Source organism: Camelus ferus, chromosome 16 (assembly GCF_009834535.1).
Source record: "Camelus ferus isolate YT-003-E chromosome 16, BCGSAC_Cfer_1.0, whole genome shotgun sequence".
Taxonomy (NCBI): Eukaryota; Metazoa; Chordata; class Mammalia; order Artiodactyla; family Camelidae; genus Camelus; species Camelus ferus.
Genome location: NC_045711.1, coordinates 33,781,970 through 33,805,732, shown reverse-complemented (window position 1 = coordinate 33,805,732; position 23,763 = coordinate 33,781,970). Strand labels below are relative to the sequence as shown.

General features: G+C 50.5%; 1 protein-coding gene and 1 long non-coding RNA gene across 4 annotated transcripts in view; one reads left to right on the top strand and one right to left on the bottom strand.

Moving 5' to 3' along the window:
• Positions 1-1,832: 1,832 nt before the first annotated feature.
• MARCHF10 (membrane associated ring-CH-type finger 10) overlaps positions 1,833-23,763 on the bottom strand; it is an 88,531-nt gene continuing 66,600 nt past the window's right edge. For 2 of the 3 annotated variants that reach the window (XM_006177436.3, XM_014552995.2), the window contains exons 7-11: positions 21,662-21,828; positions 19,312-19,421; positions 10,390-10,503; positions 5,078-5,120; positions 1,837-1,958 (exon numbers count right to left, since the gene is read on the bottom strand). In XM_006177436.3, coding sequence (XP_006177498.2) covers positions 1,897-1,958; positions 5,078-5,120; positions 10,390-10,503; positions 19,312-19,421; positions 21,662-21,828 — 496 coding nt within the window. In that variant the 3' untranslated portion in view covers positions 1,837-1,896. Of the gene's footprint in view, positions 1,959-5,077; positions 5,121-10,389; positions 10,504-19,311; positions 19,422-21,661; positions 21,829-23,763 lie in introns of all 3 variants that reach the window. The other variant, XM_032457152.1, reaches the window with a different exon arrangement.
• LOC116656763 lies at positions 8,858-23,579 on the top strand. The gene is made up of 3 exons (XR_004311689.1): positions 8,858-8,869; positions 22,411-22,416; positions 22,450-23,579. It is a non-coding gene; the product is annotated as an uncharacterized LOC116656763 (long non-coding RNA).

Below are 23,763 nucleotides of genomic sequence, written 5' to 3'. Positions count from 1 at the left end.
GGCAGACCCCGGGGCTGCAGTGGTGCTGAATCGATGGTACAGGTAGTTGTCTGTTCTGCTGCGTCTCCCCCACCCCAGACCTCACAGGAGACACTCCTGGCTGCACCTGTAAATCCTTCAAATGGTTTCCAAAAACCCAACATTGGCTGATGTGAACCTGTAACGATCTCAGGGTAGCTGCCTCAAACACTGTCACATCTTACAGTGGGTTTGGCCTGTCAGAATGTTTACCCGGCCGCCTCAAATTCCATCAAGCTCTCTATGAAACTTATTTTTAAATATGCATTGTCCCTTCTTAGACCTTTTTCAGTATTGGCTCCTGGACAAGTCTTTCATCTTCAGCCAACCTTAAAGTTCAGTTAAAAAGAAAGGCCTATTTTCTCAGAATGATCAAGGCTTGGGGCTCTGTATGTGAATGGAGGAACCTGAGGTTTTAGGAATTTTATGTACATCACGGAGATATTTTCAACTTGAGCGGCTCTTCTGGGCTCTGTTAACATTCAAAGATGTCCCTTTGTTTGTATCTTGGATCCAGGCTGCCTAGTTGAATCTACTTGTTTGCAGTGGTTGAGTGACTTTGTCTAAGTGTGGAATGGATCAGGGCAGTAGGACGAGATTTTGACGTAATTCAACTCTAGCCCTCTGAAAATCCTGTTGGCACCATCATTTATTTCGGGGACCCCCTTGGCAGCAACACCTGCAGCGGCCGCTCCTAGTCTGAGGAGGGCGAGACTTGAGGGTGGGAGGGAGAAGCACCTCTTCCTCTTCCTTTCACCTCTCTCTCTTCTTTTCTCTGTCCCTTCTTCCATTTTGCAGAAAATCTACTGAGGCATATTTTATGATTATACTATAGAGTTCACCCATTTTAAACACACAATGAGCTCCAGTAAATTTATCCAGTTGCATAAACGTTACCGGGAACCAGCTTTTAGAAGCCCTTCATCATCCCCCAAAGTCCCCTCGAGTAGTCAGTCTCCACTCCTCTCTCCAACCCCAAGTGACCACTGCTCTGTCCCTACAGTTTGGCCTTTCCTAGAAATTGCATACAAATAGAACCGTACAGCATGTAGTCTTTTGTGTCTGTCTTCTTTCACTTCCTGTAATGTCTTTGCATGTATTAGTAGTTCATTATTATTATTTATTTTATTTTTTCACTTATCTTTGTTTCCCTCTCTCTCTCCCACACACAGACACACACACGCACAGAGTTGTCTTACTTTCTCTGCTCTTTTTTCACCCTGGCACAGATCTGGTCATTAGGCCCTAAGACATAATTGGGAGTGAAGTGTGGAGTCCATGCACCAAACCCTCCTAAGTAGGCGCCCACAGAGGTGGTTGGGGTGGCTGGGCAGCCAGCCTGTCCCAGCCCGTGGGGGTCCAGGATGCGTCCTCCCCGGGGGGCAGGAGAAGGGCAGGTGGGGTGGGGCTATGATGGGGCTTCCCTCTCCTCTGAGTCTGAGGCCTGGACCCTTTGTCTGAGGAAACTGGAATAAGCACAAAGCCAAGCTGGGTGAATAAAGTCAGTTTACTGACTCTACTTGGGCTGGAGTGAGGCCTGCAAGGGCACCCTGGGCAGAGGGACCCCAGGCCATGGAGCCTGTGGGGGCTGCTGGGTCCTCTTGGGCTTCCGGGCTTCCAGGCACCAGCAGGGCAGCCTGCGGGGTCCCAGTGAGCCCAGGCCACTTGGCCTGGGCTGTCTGGGACCGGGCTGGTCAGTTGCTGTCTGGAGATGCTCAAGCCAGATCCCAAGAAGAGAGTGGCATAAGGTGAAAAAGATAAGTGGGAACACACTGGTTTCGGTTTTGGTAAAGAGGAGGAGGGAAGGAGGGACATGGGGATAGAGAAAGGGCAGCTGAGGGGACAAGCTTCTGCTTCACTCCGGGGGCAGCTTCCTTGCTAGACTATCCGCCTGTTGCTTTCACAAATGCCGCTTTCATTTCCGTCTCCCAACTCGGAACCTGGAAAGCAAGAAGATCTCTCAGGCCACGGAGCTGAAGCTGCCGGTGGGATCTGTCGTGGAGGCATGGCATCGCTGGCCCCCATCTGCCCTCCTCCCCCCAGCCCCCAGCCCCAGTGGCTGGCTACACACACACACACACACTACAGAGTTTGAACAGTGTGGGGAACAGAGACCCCTGTTCAGAGATGACAGTGGCTGGGAACAAAGGGTCACAGGATGGGAGGGAGGGAGGGAGGGTGAAGAGGCAGTGAGATGGCAGTGGAGTCAGTGGAGGAGGTGGGGGGTCCAGGGGGGTGCTTTCCTTTATTCTTGGGGTAAACTCTTTTTCTCAATATATTTCTTTTCCCACTGGCTTGAGTGAGCGCTTACTGATTACTTGGAAGTGGTTTCTGCCCGGTGAGGAATGGCAGGGGAGCAGGAGCAAGTAATACCTCTCCCCACCCCCGCATCTGGACCCTCTTGACTTCTCCCTCCACTACAAGGAAGCCCCAGCCCCATGAGCTGCCCTCATTCTGTCACCCTCTCCTGTTCTAGTCGCCTTGACTTGTCCATATGCAAGGGGAGGTGCTCTGGCCCAGCCTTTAGCTTGAAGGCCCTCAGGCCTGTTCCTGTCCACACCTGTATTGGTGGCTGCAGGAGGCAGTGTTCCCCTCCCTGGCCTTGGACTTGGCTGTGGTGACAGTCATTTGTGCCAGCTGGGAAGCAGCTGTGAGGGGGCTGTGTGAGACATGTTGTTAGACCCAGGTGCACCTACCCAAGGACTCTCCCCAGTAGCCCTTACCTCTGGGCCACCTGTGGCATTTGCGTGTGGCCTTGGTTCCTAGGAGGGGATGTGGTGCCCAGTGAGAAGGTTGGCATGGTCACCACAGAGCCACAAAGAGGCTGGCATCTCTTTGTGCCACCTGGTGTGCCCTGATGTTCTGCCTTTTCCCCTCGCAGTTTACCTGCATTGAGCTAGGGCAGCAGGTCACAGCTGTGCCTCAGCTCTGGCAACCCATCTTAACAAAGCGCTGCCAACTGGGTGAGTCATGCCAGGCTGCCAAGGACCAAAGAAGAGTATGGCCCCGGGGGAGGGCAGGAGGCATGTGGATCTGCCTCAGGCTGCCCTGGCTCCTGTCTTGATCATTGCTCTGGCGGAAAGCCAGGCAAGGGCTGCGTCTGACCAGCGTGCCAGGACAGTCCCTCCGTGCCGGGCTTCCCATACCAGCGTCTGGGGTGTGTGCAGGGCTGGGGCAGGGCCAAGCGGACCCCACTCCACACCTAGACCTGTTTCCAGGGAAGAATTCACTGCCCCCACTTTGGGACTGGTATAGGGGAGGGGTGGATCCTAGAGCTAATCCCAGCTTCCTGAAGAGGGGCGGTAAATGACATCAGGGGACCATCTGCCTCCGAGCAACACAGGAGGGCGGGGTCCCCTCAGTGGAGCCTCCTTTTAACCCCAGGGATGCCGTTTTCCTGCCCTGCAGGGGCATCGTCTTTCTCTGGGGCCCAGGCTGGGAGGCAAGGGTCCCTCTTCCCCTTGCCAGGGTGGGAGAGGGGGGCGCTCCATTCCGTTCAGTGCCTCCTGGAGCAGCAGGGCGGCAGTGGCTCTCGTTGGGCACTAGGGGTCGCCCCTGCCCAGCCAGACCCACTCGGGCGCGCCCGGCCGCCGCAGGTTTCCCTGAACCGCGAAAAGCCGGGCGCCTAGGGGCGGGGGGCTGGGGAGGGGTGCAGCCGGGCGCGGAGCCGACACCCTGGCCGGAGCCTGGGGTCGCCGAGGCCTCCCGGCCGACGCGCGAGGGCCCTTTGCGGAGTAGAGGCTCTCGCCAAATGCCGCAGTGGGGACCCGCGAGGCCAGGCGTGGAGGTGGGTGTGTGCGCCCGCACACAAAGGTCTTTGCCAGACCTTACCGCTCCCTGCCCGCTCTCCCTTCCTGGCTGCCGGAGCGGGAGCGGCGGCTCGGGGTCGCCCCGGCGGCGAGTGGCCCCAAGGCCTAGGGAGGGCGCGAGGGGGGCGCTGGACCCTCACCCGGCTCGGCTGGACCCCCGCGGTCGCGCCCAGGACCCAGGCTCTGCGGGTTCCTTTTGTGAACCGAGGGAAGGGCCCTCCCTCCCTCTCTAAAAATGGTCAGCTCGGGTTCTCAGGACTGCGTGCCTTGAATAATTGATTGGGTTCTCTAGGGTCGTCATCTGGGCCCCACCCTGTGGAGTTTTGAGCTGGTTCAGCTTCTCCGGGTGGTTTGTCCGGGGTCCCCAAAAGCGTCACGGTGACTGGCTGCATCAGCATCACCAGGGGCCGATCCCATCACCTGAATCTGAGCCTCTGGGAAAGACCCAGGAAGCTGTATTTTTGGTAAGTTCCCCAGGTGATTCTGATGGCAAAGCCAGTGTGGAAATCGCTGTTCTAAACCTTTTAGGGCATGCAGTTGTGAAATTTCTCCCCAGAACAGCTTTTGGGGGTGGAACTGTCACGGACTACCCCTCTCAGTTCACTGTAATGTTTCTTCTCCCAGATGATGGAGTTCTTCCCGAGTCTGACAGCAAGCCCTCCTGCTTTAATTGAGCACGTTTTCTTCAGTTGGGTTTTCTATGGGATAATGAGCCTGTTTGAAGACAGCTGTCCTGCCTCCTTTGGCCTTTCTCAGGACACCTGTTTCCCTTGTTCAACTTCTGAATCCAGCAGACCCACTTGTTTGGGCCAAATGGTGAGAAAATCCAATAAATCCAATACTAGCTTGTGAGTGACTGTGGTCCCTTCAGTAATGGCTAAATAACTCCTTTCCACGATTTTTAGAAGAAAACCAGAGAGGCTCCCCAAGTACTGGATGCTGGAGAATCCCAGCGAAGGGAAAGGAAAAAACCTGCAGCGTCACCCCACGCCTGAGGAGACTATCTTCCCTTTGTTGGCCTTGACCCTTGCTTTCAGGATGAACTAAAATTCTTATCTCCTCTGCATCCAGCATACTTGGGCTCGCCTTCCTGACTGCAGTGGCTAGAGCTTCCCAAGCTCTGTGGGGTTATTTTTGCCTCTGGGTGGTGGTCATTACTTCCTTCCACAGCCGTTAGGGTCAACCCAGCCACAGAAAAAAACCAAATTAGCAAACACCCTCAACATGGCAGGACTGACCCCCAAACCTACTTTCATTTTCTTCCGGTCTGGGTTGTGGGTAATTTCTTGACAACTATGAGAAAGAAGATAATGAAAAATGAATTGTTTGTTCACATCACTTGTGAATAGATGTATAATCCCCCAGTCTCAGGAATGTTCTAGGAATCCCTTACATCACCTTAAAGGGGCAGAGAAAACAGGTGGAGGTGCTGAGGGCAAGGCTGATATTCAGCACCTGTGGGGCTTAGCCTCCTAAAGAAGGCGGCAGCAACCACCCAGGTCACCTTAGCTGGTTCTGAGCTTCTAATTTCGGCACCGTGAACAGACTTGCTTCCTTTCAGCAATTGATCTGAGTAGCAGAATCTCGTCCTGATGGTCGGAATCACATTTACAGGCTGTGGGGGTGAAGGCCGCGCTAATTGGCCACTTGCCTCACCACTGGCTTTGAAACAATCGCTTGTATTCTCTGCCTGGCAGGAAGCAGCGGGCCCATCAAGGCTCTGGGCTCCCTCTTTGTTCTGACTTTATGGCATTTTATGCCACAATAAGAAACACTGTGTACTCCGTGGGAGCCCATTGTGCCAGGCTGTGAGGATGTGGGCTCCGGTGCAGAAGGCTGGTGCTCTTCCCCTGGGAGAAGAGGGACTTTGTGACAGGCTGCGGGACAAGACAAGGGGAGCCGGACACTGTTACTGGGGCAACTGCCTGGCCAGGGTGGAGGCAGCTGTGGCGCCTGGGTCCTTCTCACCCGAAGGCCAGGATGAAGGCAGGAGAAGGATGGAATTTCTTCTAGAGTAGCAGCCCTGGTTATCTGGTAAATTATACATCAGGACTACCAGCCGCAGCCTGGCTGCCGGACCACCTCATCCTGCCTCTGGATTCTGTGCCAGGTGACCACGTCTACTTAAACCATCTCTCATGCTCCACCAGGAAGCGCCATCTTGGTGAGTAGGAAAGCTTTCCCAACTGTGCGCCAAGCATGGGCCTTGCAAATTTTGGGAAGATTTGGTCCTTTGAGACCACGGTTTTCAGTTTTGTAGAAATTGCGTCAAGGGGGAGGGCCTAGAGAAAGTCCATCTAGCCTCATATGTGAATGGGCCTGTAGGATTTCAGAGCTACTTCAAGCCTTTGCCTGCCTCCCAGGGCGGCCTCTGTGGTCCCCTCCCTGCCCCCATTTCCCTCCGGGTGACGTGTGAATACAGCATACCTGGGGCAGGAGGCAGAGGTGGCTGCTCACCCCAGAGAGCATCATGGCTGCTCACCCCCCCCCCCGGGGCCCTTCTGCACTCTGCCTTTTAGCACACTGACAGTCTTTCTATTTTATCTAGTTTAGCAAGTTAGACACTTTAAGGGTATAGGGAGCTGCAGGGGGAGGAATTCAGGGTACAGGGACATTTCCCTGTGGAGAATGAGAGTGTGGCACACACAAAACCCAGGCTGGCAGGAAGCCCAGGACAGGGGACTCTGGGGGTGTAGGCCCTGAATTCTAGAGAGCCCCACATGGGCGCTGAAAGGGAGAGAGGGGAGGGAAGGCAAGTCCATTTAGCTTCACCACGCAGGACAGCCCATGTCCCCGTCAGATTAAAGGGTAAGCCAGGTGGGGTCAAGGGAGGCTGGGGGCCCTGTGTTCCTCTGGACATGCTCCCAACATGAGCACCAGAAATGAGAAAAGGCCAGTTTCCTGCTGGGCCTTTGCAGAGAATAATAGTCCATGCTCCCTTCGACCTGCACCTCACTCTGTGCCCACTTAAATCTGTCCCCCATCTCCAGGGCTCCCCACCTGGCCCCCCTTACCCTGTCCCAGTGCAACAGCTGCCCAGTAGTTTCTTCCCCCTCCAGCCCACCCTCCGCGTGGCTGCTCCAGTTCTCTCTCCAGACCTGTGGGAAACGCAGGTCTCCCGGCCTGCCGGTCCCAGGCTAGAAACCCTCCAGTGGCCTCCCAGAGCTGCACACAAACCCTTCGCGTCCTGCTCACTTCCTGCTGGGTCCAGCCACACTCAACTCCTTGACTTTGCCAGACATGCAAGTCTTTTCGTTTCTGAGCTTTTGGGTTTCCTTCTGCATGGAATGCCCTTTCCCTCCCTTGTCCCTCTGCTAAGCTCTCCAAGATTCAGTTCAAGCATCACCTCAGCTGATCAGCTGACGAGAGCAGTAATGGAAGCAGCTTTGCCACCAGGCTCCCCAAGTGCTGGCAAAACTGATGGCAAAGAGTCCACCCTAACTGGAGTAAAAGCAAGGCCTCTGAAATGCTGGCCTGTGTCCCCGAAGACCCTGCCTGGAGAGTCTGTCCTGGAGAAGGAGTGGAAGGAGGAGGGGAGGAGGGTGGCCCCGCAGGTCCTCTAACTCTGCTCTGGGTCCCTCCACATCTGGCAGCATCTCCTGTCGTAACACAAGGCACATTTGTGATACTCTTGGTTACGTGTCTATCTCTGTAGACTCTGAGTCCCTTTTAAGTGAGGAGGGTCTTGATCATCTTTGTATTCCCAGAATCTAGTTTAGAACCTGGCACATAGTAGGCACACAGAAAATCTTTGAAAACAAATATATCTTGAACCCGGGAGTGCTCCTTTACCTAGAACACCCTTTTCTCTCCACCAATTTGTGCTATCATTTTCTTCAAAACGTAACTCAAGACTTGCCTCCTGAAAGAAGCAGGTATTGGTTCATTAGCTGACTGAGCATCAAGGTTACTGAGCACCTACTGTGTGCTGGGCATTTTCTAGGCACTGGAGGACTGTGGTATACAAACGAGGTAAGGGTTCCGTGTCCAAGTTGCCAATGAACACACCCTTCCCTCCGACTGCCTGTGTGAAACCCTTAGCAGACCACGTCCTTATCTGGCATATTTGGCAGTAATTTAGCAAGTTTGTAATCAGTAAGTGTTCCTGGCATCCAGCGTGCCTGGGACATGGCCAGCAGTCAAATATGAATCGCTGTGTGCCTAGCATCATGAGAGACAGGTGTGGAAGGCCTGGCTTTGCCTTCAGAAAGCTCACAACCTCACAAATTATGTGTTTTTGAGCTCCCTGGAAGCCCCGGGAAGCCCCAGTCAGGGAGTATCTTGTGTTGTCAATTTCACAGCCTCTGGAAATTCACTAGCTCCACTGGTTCTCTTGACCAAGGGCTACTTTCTGATTATTTCCTGGTTTTATGAGTATGTGAGTCTCATCTTCTAACTCCATCATAAGCTCCTCAAAGAAAGGGACGTCATGGCATCATGTCTGGTAGCCACTTTCCCAGTTCCCTGTCTCAGGACCTGAAACAGGCCAGGGCATGAATGGGTGAGTGAATGAATGACCACTACCACTGACAGGCACTCATCACTGGGTGTCTTAGTGAGATGCAGCCAGAAGCCCGGCAGGAATGGGTTTCCAGTTCTGGTAGGTAAAGGAGAGGGAGGGAGGGACTCTTGCCCATCCTAGTGCCTTTCTTTTGCTAGATGTTACCCTTAGAGTCCAAGTGGTTTCTATAGGAAAGTACTAAGACTCAAATCCAGAAGAGCGTGAATTTGACAAGAGCCGCGTGATTTCCCATTCCATTTGGGCACCTCTGAATTGGCTGTCTGTCCTGGTTACTGCTTGGTGGTTTAAACGGGTGAGGTCTCTTTCAGGGAATCTCAAATTACAGGTGAGCTTGTTATGAGAGAAGAGAGATGCCCTGTTCTTTCTGCTTCCTCCCCTCCTGGTTCCCAGCTTGCTCTTTGGGTCACTTACTCCTTCTCTAGGATAGTTTGACCAGAAAGTTCTTCAGAGTCAATGCTTTAAGGCCTAGTTGTCACCCATTGGGCTGTACTGCTAGTTGCCTTCTCGTGTGTGCTCTGCCGTCCCTGAGGCTGATGTCGCTTGCATTTGCTTGCTGACGTTGTGGCCATCTGTAACCTATATCAAACCCTGGGTGCTTTGAAGTTCAGTGTGCAATAAAAAGTTCATTAAAAAGATGTGGAATCATGAAAATGAGGTTACAGAAATGTTACCAAAGGATCGTTTCCTGCTTCCTGTACTTCTTTAGAAAAAAAAAAAGTATTTCTCTGAGGAATTTATGTCACCATTAAAACTACGGAAGAGTTAAAGGAAGGACAGGCCTGGGTCAAAAAGAGGGTGAGATTCCTGAGGAGATGTCTTGGAAAAGACCCAGCCTGTTGTCTTAATTGAGAGCTTAGGGTCTTAAGGGGAGAATTTAAGCCAGAAAAATGGTGGGACAGATCTAGAATTCTTAATGACCAATGGTTTGAACCCAGCGTTTCTAGCAGGGATGGCTCCAGTGGATGGCCACTGCCTCCAGTGGTACAAGGACTGGGGCCGTGTAAGGAGCACTTGGAGTCACCGGGTTCCAACATCAGGCAGTGACGGGTGTGGCAGAGGCCTCTTGTCCACTTGAGGTAGAAGTGGAGAGACACAGAGACACAGAGAGAGGAAAGTGAAGAGAAAGAGAGGTACACAGGATGGGGTGGCCGACTGTCACTAAAACTGCCTTGTGGTACCATCAGTGGCTTGTCCACTGCCAGACTGGCTTGCCTTCCAGGGTTGACCTTTGTATGGGAGCAGAGGTTGAGTTCCAGGCCTCCAGGGGTACTGGGGACCCAGAACACTAAAAGACAGCAGCCCCTGGCATGGCCTTGAGGTAAGAGAGGCGGCCCTGTCTTGCTAGCGCTCTTTCCTGACCAGGCCACGGGAGGCATTTAACCCAGAGGGATGCCCTTTGGGGCTCAGGGTTCTGACTTGGCAATGACCAAGTGTCTTTGCACCTTTCAGAGGTCGGCCTGTCTGTCTCCCACAGTTTGGTTGAGCAGCAGATCCAGGCTCCCCCTCCACACCGTGTGGCCTCCTAGAGGGCCCCAGGTCTCTTATTAAAGGAAGGGCAGCCACTTCTCTAATGACAAACGGGACACCATCAGCACTTTGTTCCTTGGCACACACACCCACATGCTGAAATAATGTACCCTGGGGTCCAAAGCAAAATAAACGTTTCTTTTGCTGGGGAGGGTCCCTGTATTTCATGGACCCTCCTTGCTTGGGCAGTGGACATCCACACATAATTCACACTCGGCCCCCGCAGCCTTGCTGGCCTCTATTCTGGGGGGCAAATATCTCTGGAGATTCCCTTGCTGATATGACCATTAATGATCATTTAATTACTATTCATGTTTAATATTCAACAATTATGTGACTGTCACTTATTTTTCAGCCAGAGGGCCACTGTACCTACACTTAGCAGCCACTAAGTCTTAGTCCTAGTGAGGACAGTACCACATTCTACCAGGTGACCTCGAGGACCTCCACACGCAGATGCACAGCGAGGTTCGTGTGCCTGCTGCCCGACGGTCCAGGCAGAGCCGGACTCACCCTCTCTCTTGCAGCCCGGTTGTCGTTGAGTCTCACGAGTTCTGCAAACCTCCGTTGGTAGAGGCGAAGCAGCAGCACCAGGTACAAGCCTGTGTTCATCAGCTCGTGTTGTGCCTACGTGTGGGAAAGAACGCTCTTAAGTTCATTTATAAAGTATTTGTGGTCTAAATCATGGGGTGGACGGTAACAAGGCCAAGAGGGGACAAGAAATAGGACAAGAGCCCTAGCCCCAAGGCAAGGCCTGCCCTGGGGGACCAGGGAAGATGGTAGAAGGCGGTCCAGGGTAGAGACCGGGCAGCCCTGCTGGAACTCTTTCCTGCCTAGTGGAGGAGCCTGAGAGAGGCCCATGCTCCAGGCCCAGCCCCAGTGCGGACGTGTACCTAGTAGCAACCTGCCACAGCCCTGAGCTGGGCGTTGGGGACACAGGGCGGAAGGTCTCAGCACCTTGCTGGGACCTCATCCTGTGATGCGGGAGAGAAAGCCTCATCACAACGGCTCCAATATGAGCTGGAGTCGTTGGGAGCCATGACGGAGGCGTGGAGGGAAGTGAAGAGAGACTGGCTGTGTTTGACGTGGGGTAAGGAGGCTTTGGTGGTCCTAAAAGGATGGGAGGGACTTTGGTGGGTGGCTGTGAGGGGTGTCCAGGGCCTTTCAGACAGAGGCACTGAATGTGGGCAACCATACAGGCAGAGCGTATGTCGGGCAAAACCCTCTACCCACTGGTGTGGCTGGAGTATATAGGGGGAGGGTGTTTGTTTTGAATTAAAAAAAAATCTTGGCATGGGCTGGGCAGACGGTAACGTGGGACCATATTAGGAAGAACTGTGGAGTTTGGATGTCACGCTGTGTGTACGTGTGTGTGTGTGTGTGTGTGTGTGTGTGTGTGAGTGTGAGTGAAGCTGCTGGCCTCAGAGCAGAGGAGTCAACACGGTGAGAGGTGTGTCTCAGGAAGGCAAACTTGTCTGTAGGAGAACTGGGGACACAGGTGCCGTGGGGTGGGGTGTGGTGGGGGTACTTGATTTTCCTAGATCCCTCCGGAGAAAGGACCTCAGGCCCGGCTCTGTTACCTTTCTCCCTTCACAGGTGGGCTGAATGATGGTCTCACCTAAGGGCTCCCTGACTCCCCACCCACCCTGGACAGTCCATTATCATTTAAGCCCCAGAGAGCACGCACCCTGCAGGGTCTTATGGCAGTGAACCTCAGGGCCTTTGCTAGTGCTCTTCCTCGTGGGGTCTGTTCACCTGTTTTCTTTTTTACACCAGGGTCAGATTTACCAAAGTGGTTTCTTTTGGGGGGGGGGGGGGCGGTAATTAGGTTACTTACTTATTTATTTATTTAAATGGCCGTACTGGGGATTGAACCCAGGACCTCGTGCATGCTAAGCATGCGCTCTACCACTGAGCTATACCCTCCCTCTCTGTGCCTGTTTTGAATGCTCCTCTGCCACCTTCCACCTTCCTAAGCCACGTCCACAACTTCCTTTACAGCCATCACCAGGTTACCTCCTTGTGGAAGCTGTCCTAATGAACCTCATCTGTTCCAATCATTCCTTTCCTCCCTGATGCCGAAGAGTTTGTCTTTATTGTTTGCTGCATGCATCTTGCATTTGTTAATGTTTTTGCCTTTTCTTGGTGGTAGCTTGTGTGATATTTTTCTCCCTGGTCTGAGAGCACAGGGTGGCTCCTGGGTCCTCAGCCCCTGGGGTGTCTGTGGTACAGGGCCTCCCCTGTGGACTTGCATCGACCTTCAATAAATTCTCTGCGTTAGCCATGACACCTCCCTGCCTGCCGCTTTATTCCCCTATTCGTCCTTCTGTCAGATCTTCCAGGGTAGGGGATGGGGGTGGGCTGGGAGGGGCTCAGGAAGCCCCCCAGGGACAACAATCCCGGCAGAGGGCGTGGCCCTTTACATCACCCTTGGGAAAGGCCGGAACATTGTCCCAGAATAATGGAAGCTCAGACTTGACACAGTGACCACCTCAGCGCCTCTTCCTTCCTTCCTCAGCGCCCGAGGCCCTTCAAGGGCCGGGCTCCCTGTTCCTGTCTGGCCCAGGGCAGCTCAGGAAGCTGGAGCAGAGCACACCTCTTCCAGGACCAAACAGCTGCCAGAAATGATGCCCACGCTCAGCAGAGATCAATGTGTTCTTCTGAATTGGGAACAGCTCCGGACTGAGGTGACCACTGGCCCCAAGGTCACTGCTCGAGGCTCCTCCGCTGTCCTATAGACCCATCTTTAAGGGCTCTAGTCAGCTGTCTTTAGTGGTTAGCCTCCTATTTTTAGCCTTGCTCTTCTGACCTTGGCCTAGAATAGGCAGAGAGGAAGTTGCTTGTTTTTACTTTTTTCTGTCTTAATGGCCTCCTCCCACCTTCCCCAAGGGTCTGCCTCTGTCTCACAAGGCACCACCTCTGGGAAGCCTTCCCAGCCTATGCGCCGCGCCATTTAGCTCCTTCACACAAACCAAGCCTTGTCCCTTGTTCACTTTCCTTGGTGTGGCGGCCTCCCGCGAGCTCTCTCCCCAGCACTCCCTTCGCCAGTAAGCCTTTCTGCTGGAAGATCCTCCGATGCATAATGGCAAATCAATCAGCTAGAAAATGGCTTGGAACTATCAGGTTTGTCAAAGCTTTCAGGGAAATCATTTACTTTTTATGACTCAATAAGACCCAGAGGCATGCAGATGGGAAAATATCCACTAATGTTTTCTGCAGATAATTTGAAAAGTCACTTCGAGGAGATTGTGTCTCTTCTATGGTCTGTGGGAGGGAACCTGTTACTCAATGCCATAAATCTTACTGGCCGGGCTCCTTTATGTGTGCCCTTTGGAGAGCCTGGGATGCTAGATGGAAGGGCTGGGCCAACCAATCAGTGCAGGCATTTCATAGTCAACTCGGAGTCACTCTTTATACTCTGAGCCACAACGGGGAGGGATCTGTTATTAGAAAGAGTTCCATCCATGGTGTTTGTTCAGCAAGGCAAAATGAGCTAGTTTTTTGAGTGTTACTTGTTGGAGCTGCTCCTGACCGGCCCCTCCTACGACCCAACTGCATCACACTTTGCTGCCCACTCGCAGTGCAGGGGCTGGAGGTGGAGGTGGGGTGGGGAGATCTGTAGGGGAGGGAGAGGCATGTGAAGCAGTGGACAGGAGCTCTGCAGCGCTCAGCCCACTTGCCAGATGTTTTTCTTTTCTGCTTACCCCTCCTTCATTTTGTTAAAATTCATTTCGGCCAAGAGATTTGCTACGGATGGAAATTCTCAACATAATTCACTCGAAGAAACGGACAGCCTGGATGAACATTCTGTCAAGTCTTCAAATCCGTTCATGGGATGCTCCCAGGTGTGAGGGTGATTAGGGGACTGTGTGTCTAAGGACATCAGTCTGTGGTTGAGATGGAGTGAAGTCAGGCCTGTGCTTCAGAGCAATGACAGCCAGAGGCCAGCTGAGACCCTCCTGTGCCACAGGGCCAAGGTGGCAGGAGCACGTTTCCATCACGTTGGTGGGCCTTGACCCTCCAAATGGGCAGCCTAGGACCATCACGTCCTATGACGTTGGGCAGAGACTTTTAACTGCACAGGGACAATTTATAAAAGGGGAGAAGTATCCTCTGTTCTGCTTATTTCGTCAAGGCATTATGGCAAAATGAACTAATACGGGTGGACATGGTATTCTGCAAAACAAAGAAACATCCTACAAGAGGCAAGAACTAAAGCTGGGGTTTGGGGTAAGGACCGTATGTGCCTTGCCCAGGCCAGGTATATGGTGTGTGGATGAAAGAATGAGAAAAACAATGTATAATTCTGGACCAGACGGTGGCTCCTCTAGACTTGACTTTTGATTCTAACGGCCTCAAGTTTGACATGTATCTGAATTACTGAAAGGGCCTTTTAAAATGTAGTTGCTGGGCACCTCTTCCCCCACATTCTGATTCAGTGGGTCTGGGTGGGGCCCAAGAATGTGTATTCCTAGCAGATTCCCAGGTGATGCTGTTGCCACTGGTCTGGGGACCACCCAGCCTTGAGAACCCCTGCTCTAAAGTATCAACAGCTGACAGCCAGGAAGCTGAATCTGGCCCGCAGATGTGCTCCGGTTGGAAGGAAGGAAGGAAAGAAGGACGGACGTGAACTTCGGCAGCTGCAGAGAGTACTCTCCATTTTGCCACTGTTGCCACCACTCCCAACGGAAGACTCAGATCACTTGTTACCTGCCTGGCCTCTGCAGCGTTTGAGTGTACAAATCTGTGACCTACGCTTCTCTTAAACCGGTTTTCTCTTGGTCCATTTTGGAGCCTGGAGTGTTACCTGGAGCTCTACACCTTGCCATCCAGGAGTTCTTCCTTCCACTCCGAGACTGAGGGCCCCACCCACAAGTACGTGTGAGTCCTCTTCCTAGGTTAAAGAGCTGCACACAGGCGATGCGGAGGTGCGGCTCTACTATTGGCCGTGGGTGTGGAACGCCTGCTGGGCTGAATTTTCAGGCACCTTTGAATAAGGGTAGGGGTGGACCTCTGCCAGCCCTGACAGGCCTGTGACTGGACCACCAGGTGCCGGCAGCTCTGAGGTGCTTAGTCCAGGTCCTGGGGCCCCACATCTGCTTTAGCCTCAGGGTGTCTCTCTTCAGACAGCCTATAGGGGCTCCTGATCTAGCCACTCGAAGCCTAGCAACAAGCCTTGACCCTACGGGGCCCTGTGGGAACACCCAGTGTCTGAGAGACGTAGGGATAATGGGATTTCACTGCCCTGGTAGAAGCCAAGGGCAGGGTTCATGCTGCCCCTACTCAGATGCATTGAAGCAAATCAGGAAAACAAGTTGGTCCAAGCCCCTCCACAGCCTTAAAGGTCACTGACAGTGCTGACTGGGCACCCAAAGGGCACGTCCACAGTCTATGGTCAGATGCCCAGTGGGGTGTCTTGTCTCCCATGTGGCTAGAGAGCTCATTCCTCTTTTTCCTTCCTGGTCTTAAATGCCTCTTCTGTGGGGAGGGCTTCTCTGCAGCTGTTCCCACAGCTGCTTGTGTATCAGTCACTCTGGCCCTCCCACCCCAGGGACACTGCTGGCTTCCCCACTTGAAGGCAGTGACTGTGTTGGCCTTGGGTACCACCACACTATCACCCAGCACAGTATTTGACATACAGTAGGCATCCAACAAGTGTTTTAAAAGTTAATGTGTGAAACTTACATTATGTGTATTTTGCCACATTAAAAAAAATTGATCCCCTGGTACTATCCCAGATCAATTAAATCAAAATCTCTGGGGCTGGGTCTGGGCGTCTGTATTTTAATAGAAAAAAATACATGCTGCTAAATGTTAATTTTGATTATGGGAGATTTTTGTGTGTTGGTGATTTTTATAATTAAGGAAAAGCAAAAAAAAAAAAAAATCTAAATGGGAAAAATGCACAAGAAAAGAAGTTAGTGAGTTAGCTAGCTAGCTAGCTGAGACCAAGCGTGAGCCAGACTGAGCTGAAGCCAGTTCTAGGTGTCTTTTGGTTTTGACCTTTCCTTTGTACTTGTCTGTATCTGGCATCAGCTACTCCACTTCTCAAGAAGGGAACCCCTTTGCCAAGGAGTGAAGAGTGCTGAGGGCTGCCTAAGAGGGCCCCGAGGAGCCAAGGTTTGGGAGTCAGGGAAAGGGCCTGGACCTCAGAAGCACAGGCGTGCACATCAGCTCCCTGGCCAGGCCCGAGGTCGTGTTCCAGCCCTTGTGCTAAACAACAGGTACTCTAGTCTTCGTCCATGGAGAGTTTCTGAACTTGTCTATGTCACACTTCCCTGGTTTCTCAAGTTTAACTCAGGCTGTAGGCAAACAGACACTATTAAACTCCCCCCGGCCATCAGAATGGTCAGAACGGTTGTAAAAGTGTGAGGTCTCGACTGCTTTCCATCAGCGGATAAATATTGCATGTTGGTTCCTGGGACCTTTGCTCTCCCACCGGGGTGGGTCTGTCAACCTAGTGTCTCCCTGAGACGATAATGAAGGGCATTTTTAAAAGGCTTTGATGGCCTGTCAAATTCTCACTGAAACTAATTTAAACTCTTTTCTGCTTCCATGCAGCATAATTACCGTGCTGGATATTTTCCATGTTCCCCTCCAGATCCACTTTCCACCTTGCTCTGTGGCCCATCTCAATGGATGACTTTAACTAGGCCCCCTTGGCCCCTGGCTTCCTGTTGGGTTCAGCCAATGGGAGGCCCTGCAGGAGGCCAGAGGGCGGGAGGAGACAGAGTCTGGGGTAGTTGTTCTTCCTGTTCCTTCTCTGCTGGGCAGAGGTGTGGCCACAGCAGCTCCCCTAGACTGAAGGTCACAGGCTGGGGTGACTCCTATAGCTACGGCCCTCCTGATCCCGGTGGCTGCTCCTCCCCTTGTCATTCCAGGCCTAGGAAGGTCAGTGGTCAGTGGCTGGTCCCAGGATGCCCAGTCATTCCTTGCTGCTCTTTTACTGCCTGCGTTTTGGCCGTTCATTCAGCTCTCATCACTCACCCCTTTGGTGTGCGCCACCATCTCTTTCCAGTCCAGACCCTGGCTGACATAGTTACGTTCACAGTTCTTTTTAGGGTGTCCTTGTAGCCTGTTCTCTCAGCTGGTAGGATGCAGTGAGGCCAAGGGTACCGATATGACCCCTGTGGGGGCCAGTTGGCCTTGCTCAACGATGGACTCTAGCCTGTTCCTGGTATACTTAGCTTTCTCATTCAGTCCAAAGGGGTCGGGCATCTCTGCAGCTGCAATATGATGGCCCTCTTTTATTGAGAGTCTTCTCTGCCCCAGGCACTGTCTTAGGTGATGTGCTCGGGTTTTTTCCTACATCCAATCCTGTGGGGTAGGAAATCATTGTCTCTCACTTCCTACAGATGAGAAACTGAGATCCAGAGAGTGTGTGTAGTTTCCCCAAGGTCACATGGCAGCTCTGGGGAGGGGAATAGGATTTAGGTTCACAACTTAGTCAAAGCTGGTGTGCCTTCTGGTGGGCTGGGCTGCTTCGTCTACATGCATGCACACACTTTAAAAACAGCTGAAAACATTTGCTGTTAGTTGAGTCAATTCTACAAGTACCACTGGTAAACCTACAGCGTATGGTGGCGGCAGTGTCTTCGGCTTTGCAGAGGGAGAACAGGGTGGGAACGTTTGGGACCAACAGGTTTCTTTCCTAGACGAAGCTTTCCCTGGGGTTGTGCGGAGGTTGTGGAGTCTGCAGACCACTCTGGTGGGATTCGGGTCACTTGGCCTCATCTGAACTTGTCCTTCTCAGGAAGTCCCGCGGGCTCCACTTCCTGAAATAATTTATTCTTTGAAATGACTGCACAGAACCATCTGCATCTGGCTGGCACCCTGACCTCAGGCATTCAGAGGGCCTGGTTCCTTTCAATCGTTTGACTCCAGCATCCTCAGGGGCTAAGAACGTGTGTGGCTTCTGTTTCTCATCTCAGATCTCAGTGCCTGGGGGTTATGACTGTCTTGAGACCCTCCCATCTCAAAATGTATAGACTCAAAATACTGAGTTGATTTCCCAGGAAATTCTCTTTTTTCTTCCTTTCTCTCCCCCTTCCCCCCTCCCAGCTTCCTGAGGCCCCAGCTCTTCAAGGCTGGGGTAGTCTTATGTCTGTTATATCATACTTATTGGTTGCGCTGTTCAAATCTCTATTCTTTTCAATATTTCGACTTTTAAAATCCAGTAGCCTTAGGATTTTAAAAAGACAACTACAGAATTGCCCAGACTCAGATGCACTATTTTGACTCAGATGAGCTTTTTGCAAAAAAAAAAAAAAAAAAAGGGGTCTAGATACAGACAGGCTAATGATCTGAAAGCCGAAGTGACTCCTCTGAAGAGTGACATTTTAGTTGCTAATAATGATTTTATAGTTTTTAAATTGTGTGCTTTACAGTCGTGGTCATTAATCATTTTTTTTTCTCACTGTGTAATGAGGGAGGTCGGTCTTGAATTATAATGGTACTGATGGGCTATTTTCGCTTGATAAATATTTACTGACTGCTTATTATGGGCAGGGTACCTTCTAGATCAGCACCACCCAAAAGAAATACAACATAAGTCATCAAGGCAAGCCACCTATGTAATTTGAATATTCCTAGGAGCGACATTAAAAAGCGAAAAGAAACTGGTGAAATTAATTTTAATAATATATTTGATCAAACCCAATATGTTTTTAAATATTATCATTTCAACATATAATTAATATTAAATTATTATGTGATGTTTTACACTCTTTTTTTTTTTTTTGTACTGAGCCTTTGAAATTCAGTGTAGAACACTTAGAGCACATCTCGACTGGAGGTAACCACTTGTTCGTTAGCTACGTGTGGCTTGTGGCTTCCATATTGGGCAGTGCAGTTCCAAATAGAAGATTGTTTGCCTAAGAATTGGGCAATAAACTTATCCTGCGCGTAAATCACCTTCCCACTGAAGGTTAACTAAACTTTTCACAGTATTAGAATTGCAATCCAGATGTCCCAGGAGAATTAGTTTACGAGGTATTAAAAAGCACACAGTAGGCACTTACTACGTGTTTTTGAATGTTCAGCAAAGCAGTTCCTTCTTACCCCGGAATTACTTGATATATAAATTGGGGACTATTTCCTGCAAGACCCTGATTTTTTTTCTCTTGTTGCTTTCAGAACTTAAATTATTTCAGCAAATTTGGGTGTGGAGCCTGCTAGACTATTCCTGTATTTCTGTGTGTCCAGTTAGTTACTGTAGCTTCCTACTTTGTCCCTGACAGCAGTGGGATCTCAACCCCGGGCAACCAAGTCTTCCAACCCTCCAGAGGTCCAATTTAGTAACACATCTTCTGAGAGAAAACTCACCCCATGCACAGGCCTCGTACAGTCCTTATACCAGGGAAAGAGTTTCCTCTCGCCCTGCACCTCGACTTGACTTTAGCCTGTGGAGCCGGAGAGGGTGAGAGCTTCTCTTACCCGGGACTGCTGGTGCTTCTGGTAGAACTCAGTCATGTTGAAATCATCCAGGTCGACCAGCAGGTCTTGCTTACACATCTCACAGGTCTTCACAGTGCTAAGATCTGCTCCTTAAATTAAAAAATTCTGTTATATATAACCCTAGGTCTTTCTGTGTTGATATTCTGAGAGCGAACTTGTGTGGGTGAGGAATTCTGAGTTTCAGAGACTCTTAAAAGTCAGCCATATTCTGTAGAAAATGACCTTGAATCTGAGATCTGTAAAATTTCCTTTGTAACCATTTTCATTATTATGCAGCTTCCTATAAGTGATTTTCCCATGACTTTTAAATAACAGATCTTGGTTTCTGTTTAAATATAAACATATTGGTTCATAAAATTGGAATTACTACAAGGAGGCTGAGAGTCTATAGCACAAGTATTTGCTAAAAGAGTGAATATTGGGTCTATGTTACTGTTGTTTTTTCTGGCAGACCTAACACAGATCCAAGCAAATAAATTAGTAAGGACCAAATTGGTGGTAGAAGCCATCCTCAATCTATGGCTTCCAAGTCTACTTTTACTTCCAGCAGGTGACTTCCCACCTGAGAAATGTGAGGGACCCCGGGGCCATGTGCGGGCACTGGTACAGCATTTCTGGGGCCAGCATCTGAGCCTGAGCTCAGCCTCCTTTGGGAAAAGAAACAGGAGAAGGGTTTTTTTTGTTTGTTTGTTTTAGCATGAATTCTAGCAAAAGTAGAAGATGCAGAACTGTGGCTTCTATGTCTGAGCAACCGTTATGCTATATGGCTTTTCCCCCTGTGTATGTGCTGCAGTTTGGCTAATGATGTACTGGTGTTTATTTTATGCCTTAGATAATAGCGGACTAATCGGTTACGTGAATGTATTTGGTTAATATAGGGCTTGTACAATTTTATACTTTTCCCCACTGGGGGATACAAAGATGCAGTAAATAATAGAGAATTTCAAAGGACAAGGATGAACAGTAATCCTTTATCTGCATTTTGTTTGCTTGGTGTTTTTTTTTTTTTTAAAACATCATTCTATAATACTTGAGGCTATGGAATGTCCCATGTGTCCTCCAGGTTAATCCTGAGGAACACACTCAGACTAGCACTGGCATTTACAGGCATTTAGCAGTACTTTCATCACACATCTCATGAGTAATTTTTTTCTGTGCTAGATGTTTAATTGGCCCAAATTTCTAGTAAGATAACACATTGCATGGCGGAGTCATTAGTGGCTGAGATCCACTTGTTATTCGCTCTCTGAAGGGCTGAGTACTCTGCTTACTACGTGGAGATGCATTTAAGCAACTCCGGCAGTGGTGGGACCTACGTTTCTCATGCGGACATGGAGAAGGGGCTTCAGGGAGACACTTGCTAGGATCATCCCATGTTCATTCCCTGACTCAGTGGCATGCTGTTCTTGGTGAGGGGGCAGGGCCACACCCCATGAGGGGGACAGGGTCAAGTCATAGGTCTCCAGGGTTGTCTGGCACAATGATAACCAAGGAGGTGAAGTGGTGGAGGAGAAAAACAGCATCCACTTATGGGGTAAGGAGTTTTCAGAGAGGGGAGGCTGAAAGACATAGTGACTCTTTTAGAAACCAACTGTTCTTTGCATTGGCTTCTACTTTTTTTTGTTGTTCAAGTTGCTCTCATTCCTAAAACCATGTTTTAAAGAAACCTCCTGTTTTCTGCCAAGAAAACTACAGCCAACCTACTGACGTGGCTATATTTAGGTTGTAACCTCCCCAGGGAGCTGGGAACAGGCTTCACACACAGTTAGGAGACGTGTTAAAGCCAGAGCTGACAGAGTGAGCACAACGGGGATCTCTTTATCTAATACAGTTCTAGAAAGATTAGATCAGTGCTCTTTTCCTACTTCTGCTGCAAAAAGGCAGCTTAGCTCAGTGTCTAGGTGACACCACCCCTTCCTGCACCAGTAAAAGGAAGCGGAACTGGTTTTGCCGGGCGTCCACCGGCTGGGATGGCTGCTGGCTGCTGGCTGCGGGCTGCGGCCCAACCACGGACCCATTTCTAGTCTCCTTCCGCCTGAGAGGCAATCTTAGCATCTCTGCTCAGGCCTCAAGCAGAGGATAGCACTTTCTAGGATCCTTCCCTTACACTTGCAAAAAAAAAAAAAAAAAAAAAATCACTTCCCTCCTGTAATTTGAAGACAGCGTTCAGTTACGGTCGGGGTCCGGGTACGTGAGCAGGAGTCCCGGGCTGGGCGGCCACGTTCCCCCGGGGGGCCGCTCGGAGTGCCCTGTTGTCAAGCTCCACACCGCGGAGCCTCGGTTAATCATAGGGTCGCTGCCCGTTTGCCGTTCTTCCCCCCACACCTACCTGATGTTATTTTCACTTTCAGCCATTGTTTCAGGCACTCTAGATGGACAAACTGCAGGCTTCCCACGCAGCCGCAGGGCTCCAGGAGGGGGTTGTTGGGGGAACCCCCGGCTATCTGGCAGATGCGACACAAGTCTCCCTCCTCATCGGAGTCCTCCTGCAGGAGACTACGTGGAAAACAAGCCCTCGTCACCAGGAGTCTACATATGTGCAGTTTCCAAGGCATTCATAGGGCGGGAGGAGGGAGAGGGAGCAATCCCCGGCCCCCCATGCCTTGCCCACCAGGGCTGCCCGGGTCACCCACTGTTCCCGCTGACCCTGCTAAACAGTCTTCCAGGAACGCTTACTGACAACAGGTGTACGGATTCTTAAATCAGGCTTCTGTGCAGTTACTGATGGGTGTGAGCTGACCAGAAGAACTAGCATCTGCCACATCCTCCACGGGCTGGGAAAGGGCTACACAGGGAAACCGAGGGAAGATCTGGGAGCCCCTATCCCTGCCATGGCCACTGCCAGGAGGTTGGCCGGGTGGCATGTTGGTGGGTGTAGGGGTTTGTGGTCCGTGGGCTTGCATTAGAGGTTTGCCTCTAAAACTTGTGAGTCTGGTGACCTTGGACAGGCTATGTAAGCTTCCCAGGCTCTGTTTCCTCACCTGTAAAGCCATGGGGTTTGTCCTGACGCTGCTGCCCGGGCAGCCTGGAGGCCATGATAATGCTGAACCTGCCCTGCAAATGCTTAAGTGCATCTAGGGTCTGGTAAAGGATTGGCACATAGAGCCCAATCAGTAGATGCTGGCTTGGATGAGTGACAGACCAGTGGACCTGGACGTGAGCTCACCAGTAACTCAATGCTTGCCAATAAATTATGCCAACTTTCCAGAATGTGAGCTGCTGGAATGCGATGAAGATGGAATTAATGAAAATGTAAGCAAACCTTTGTGTCTAATAAATGGTGAGTCAAGAATAGCTGGTTGACGTTCCTATAGAGAGACCTGAGAAACCTAAGGCTAACTTTTGGTTCTTTAGAATCCTCTTGGGACTGGGGATTTTCTGGTCAAGGAAAGGAAACCAACTGGAGACTAAAATCAAAGGAGAGAGGAAGAAATGGACATTGCTCTGGATATAGGAGTGTGTGCTCAGTTTCTTGAGAGAACTTTCTCCCCAAGAAAGGGAAATTCGATGAAAAGGAACTGAATTATGTTTTTTCATTATAGGCACAAACAAAATGAGAAGTAGGTCATGTTTGTCCAAGAAAGATCCAATATCCCAAGATGTCAGTTCTCCCCAGAATAACCTATAGACTCAGCGTGACTCCAATGAAAATCTCAACAAGCTGGATCTTAAATGTATATCGTCAAGACTCTTAAGGAACCAATTGGGGAAGGAAGCCTTGCATCATCAGTTATTGAAACTTATAAAGCTGCAGACATTGAGATGAGGTGGTATTCTATTAGGGAAAAACAAAAAAGATCAGTAGGACAGAACAGACAACTGGGCATTCACAGTGCATACCTCACACCATGTATTAAACATCACTTCGCACTTAGGTCCAAAATTCATTTCACACTAAGTCCTAAGCGTGCAAAGTAAAACTGTAGAGATTTCAGAAGAAAATAGGGAGAGTGTCCTAATGACCCCAGGTTAGCAAAGAATTTAAGACAACCAGTTGACTAAATTAAAATTAAGAATTCATCTTCATTGAAAAACATCAAGAGAAAAGACAAACTACAAATTGGCAAAAGAAATTTCCAACACATAACTGTCAAAGGATCAGATTAACAGCCAGAATATTTAAAGGATTCTTAAAAATATTCTAAAAGTGGGCAGAAGGCATAGAAAGTATTTTACAGAAGAGGGACACAAATGGTCATTTAACATTTAAAAGGTGGGGGAGGGTACAGCTCAAGTGGCAGAGCACATGCTTAGCATGCACGAGGTCCTGGGTTCAATACCCAGTACCTCGAATGAAAAACCAAATAAATCTAATTACCTCCCCCCTGCAAAAAAAAAAAAAAAAAAAATTTAAAAGAGCAAACAAGGGGTGGGTATAGCTCAATGGTAGAGCGTGTGCGTAGCATGGCCTGGGTTCAATCCCCAGTCCCT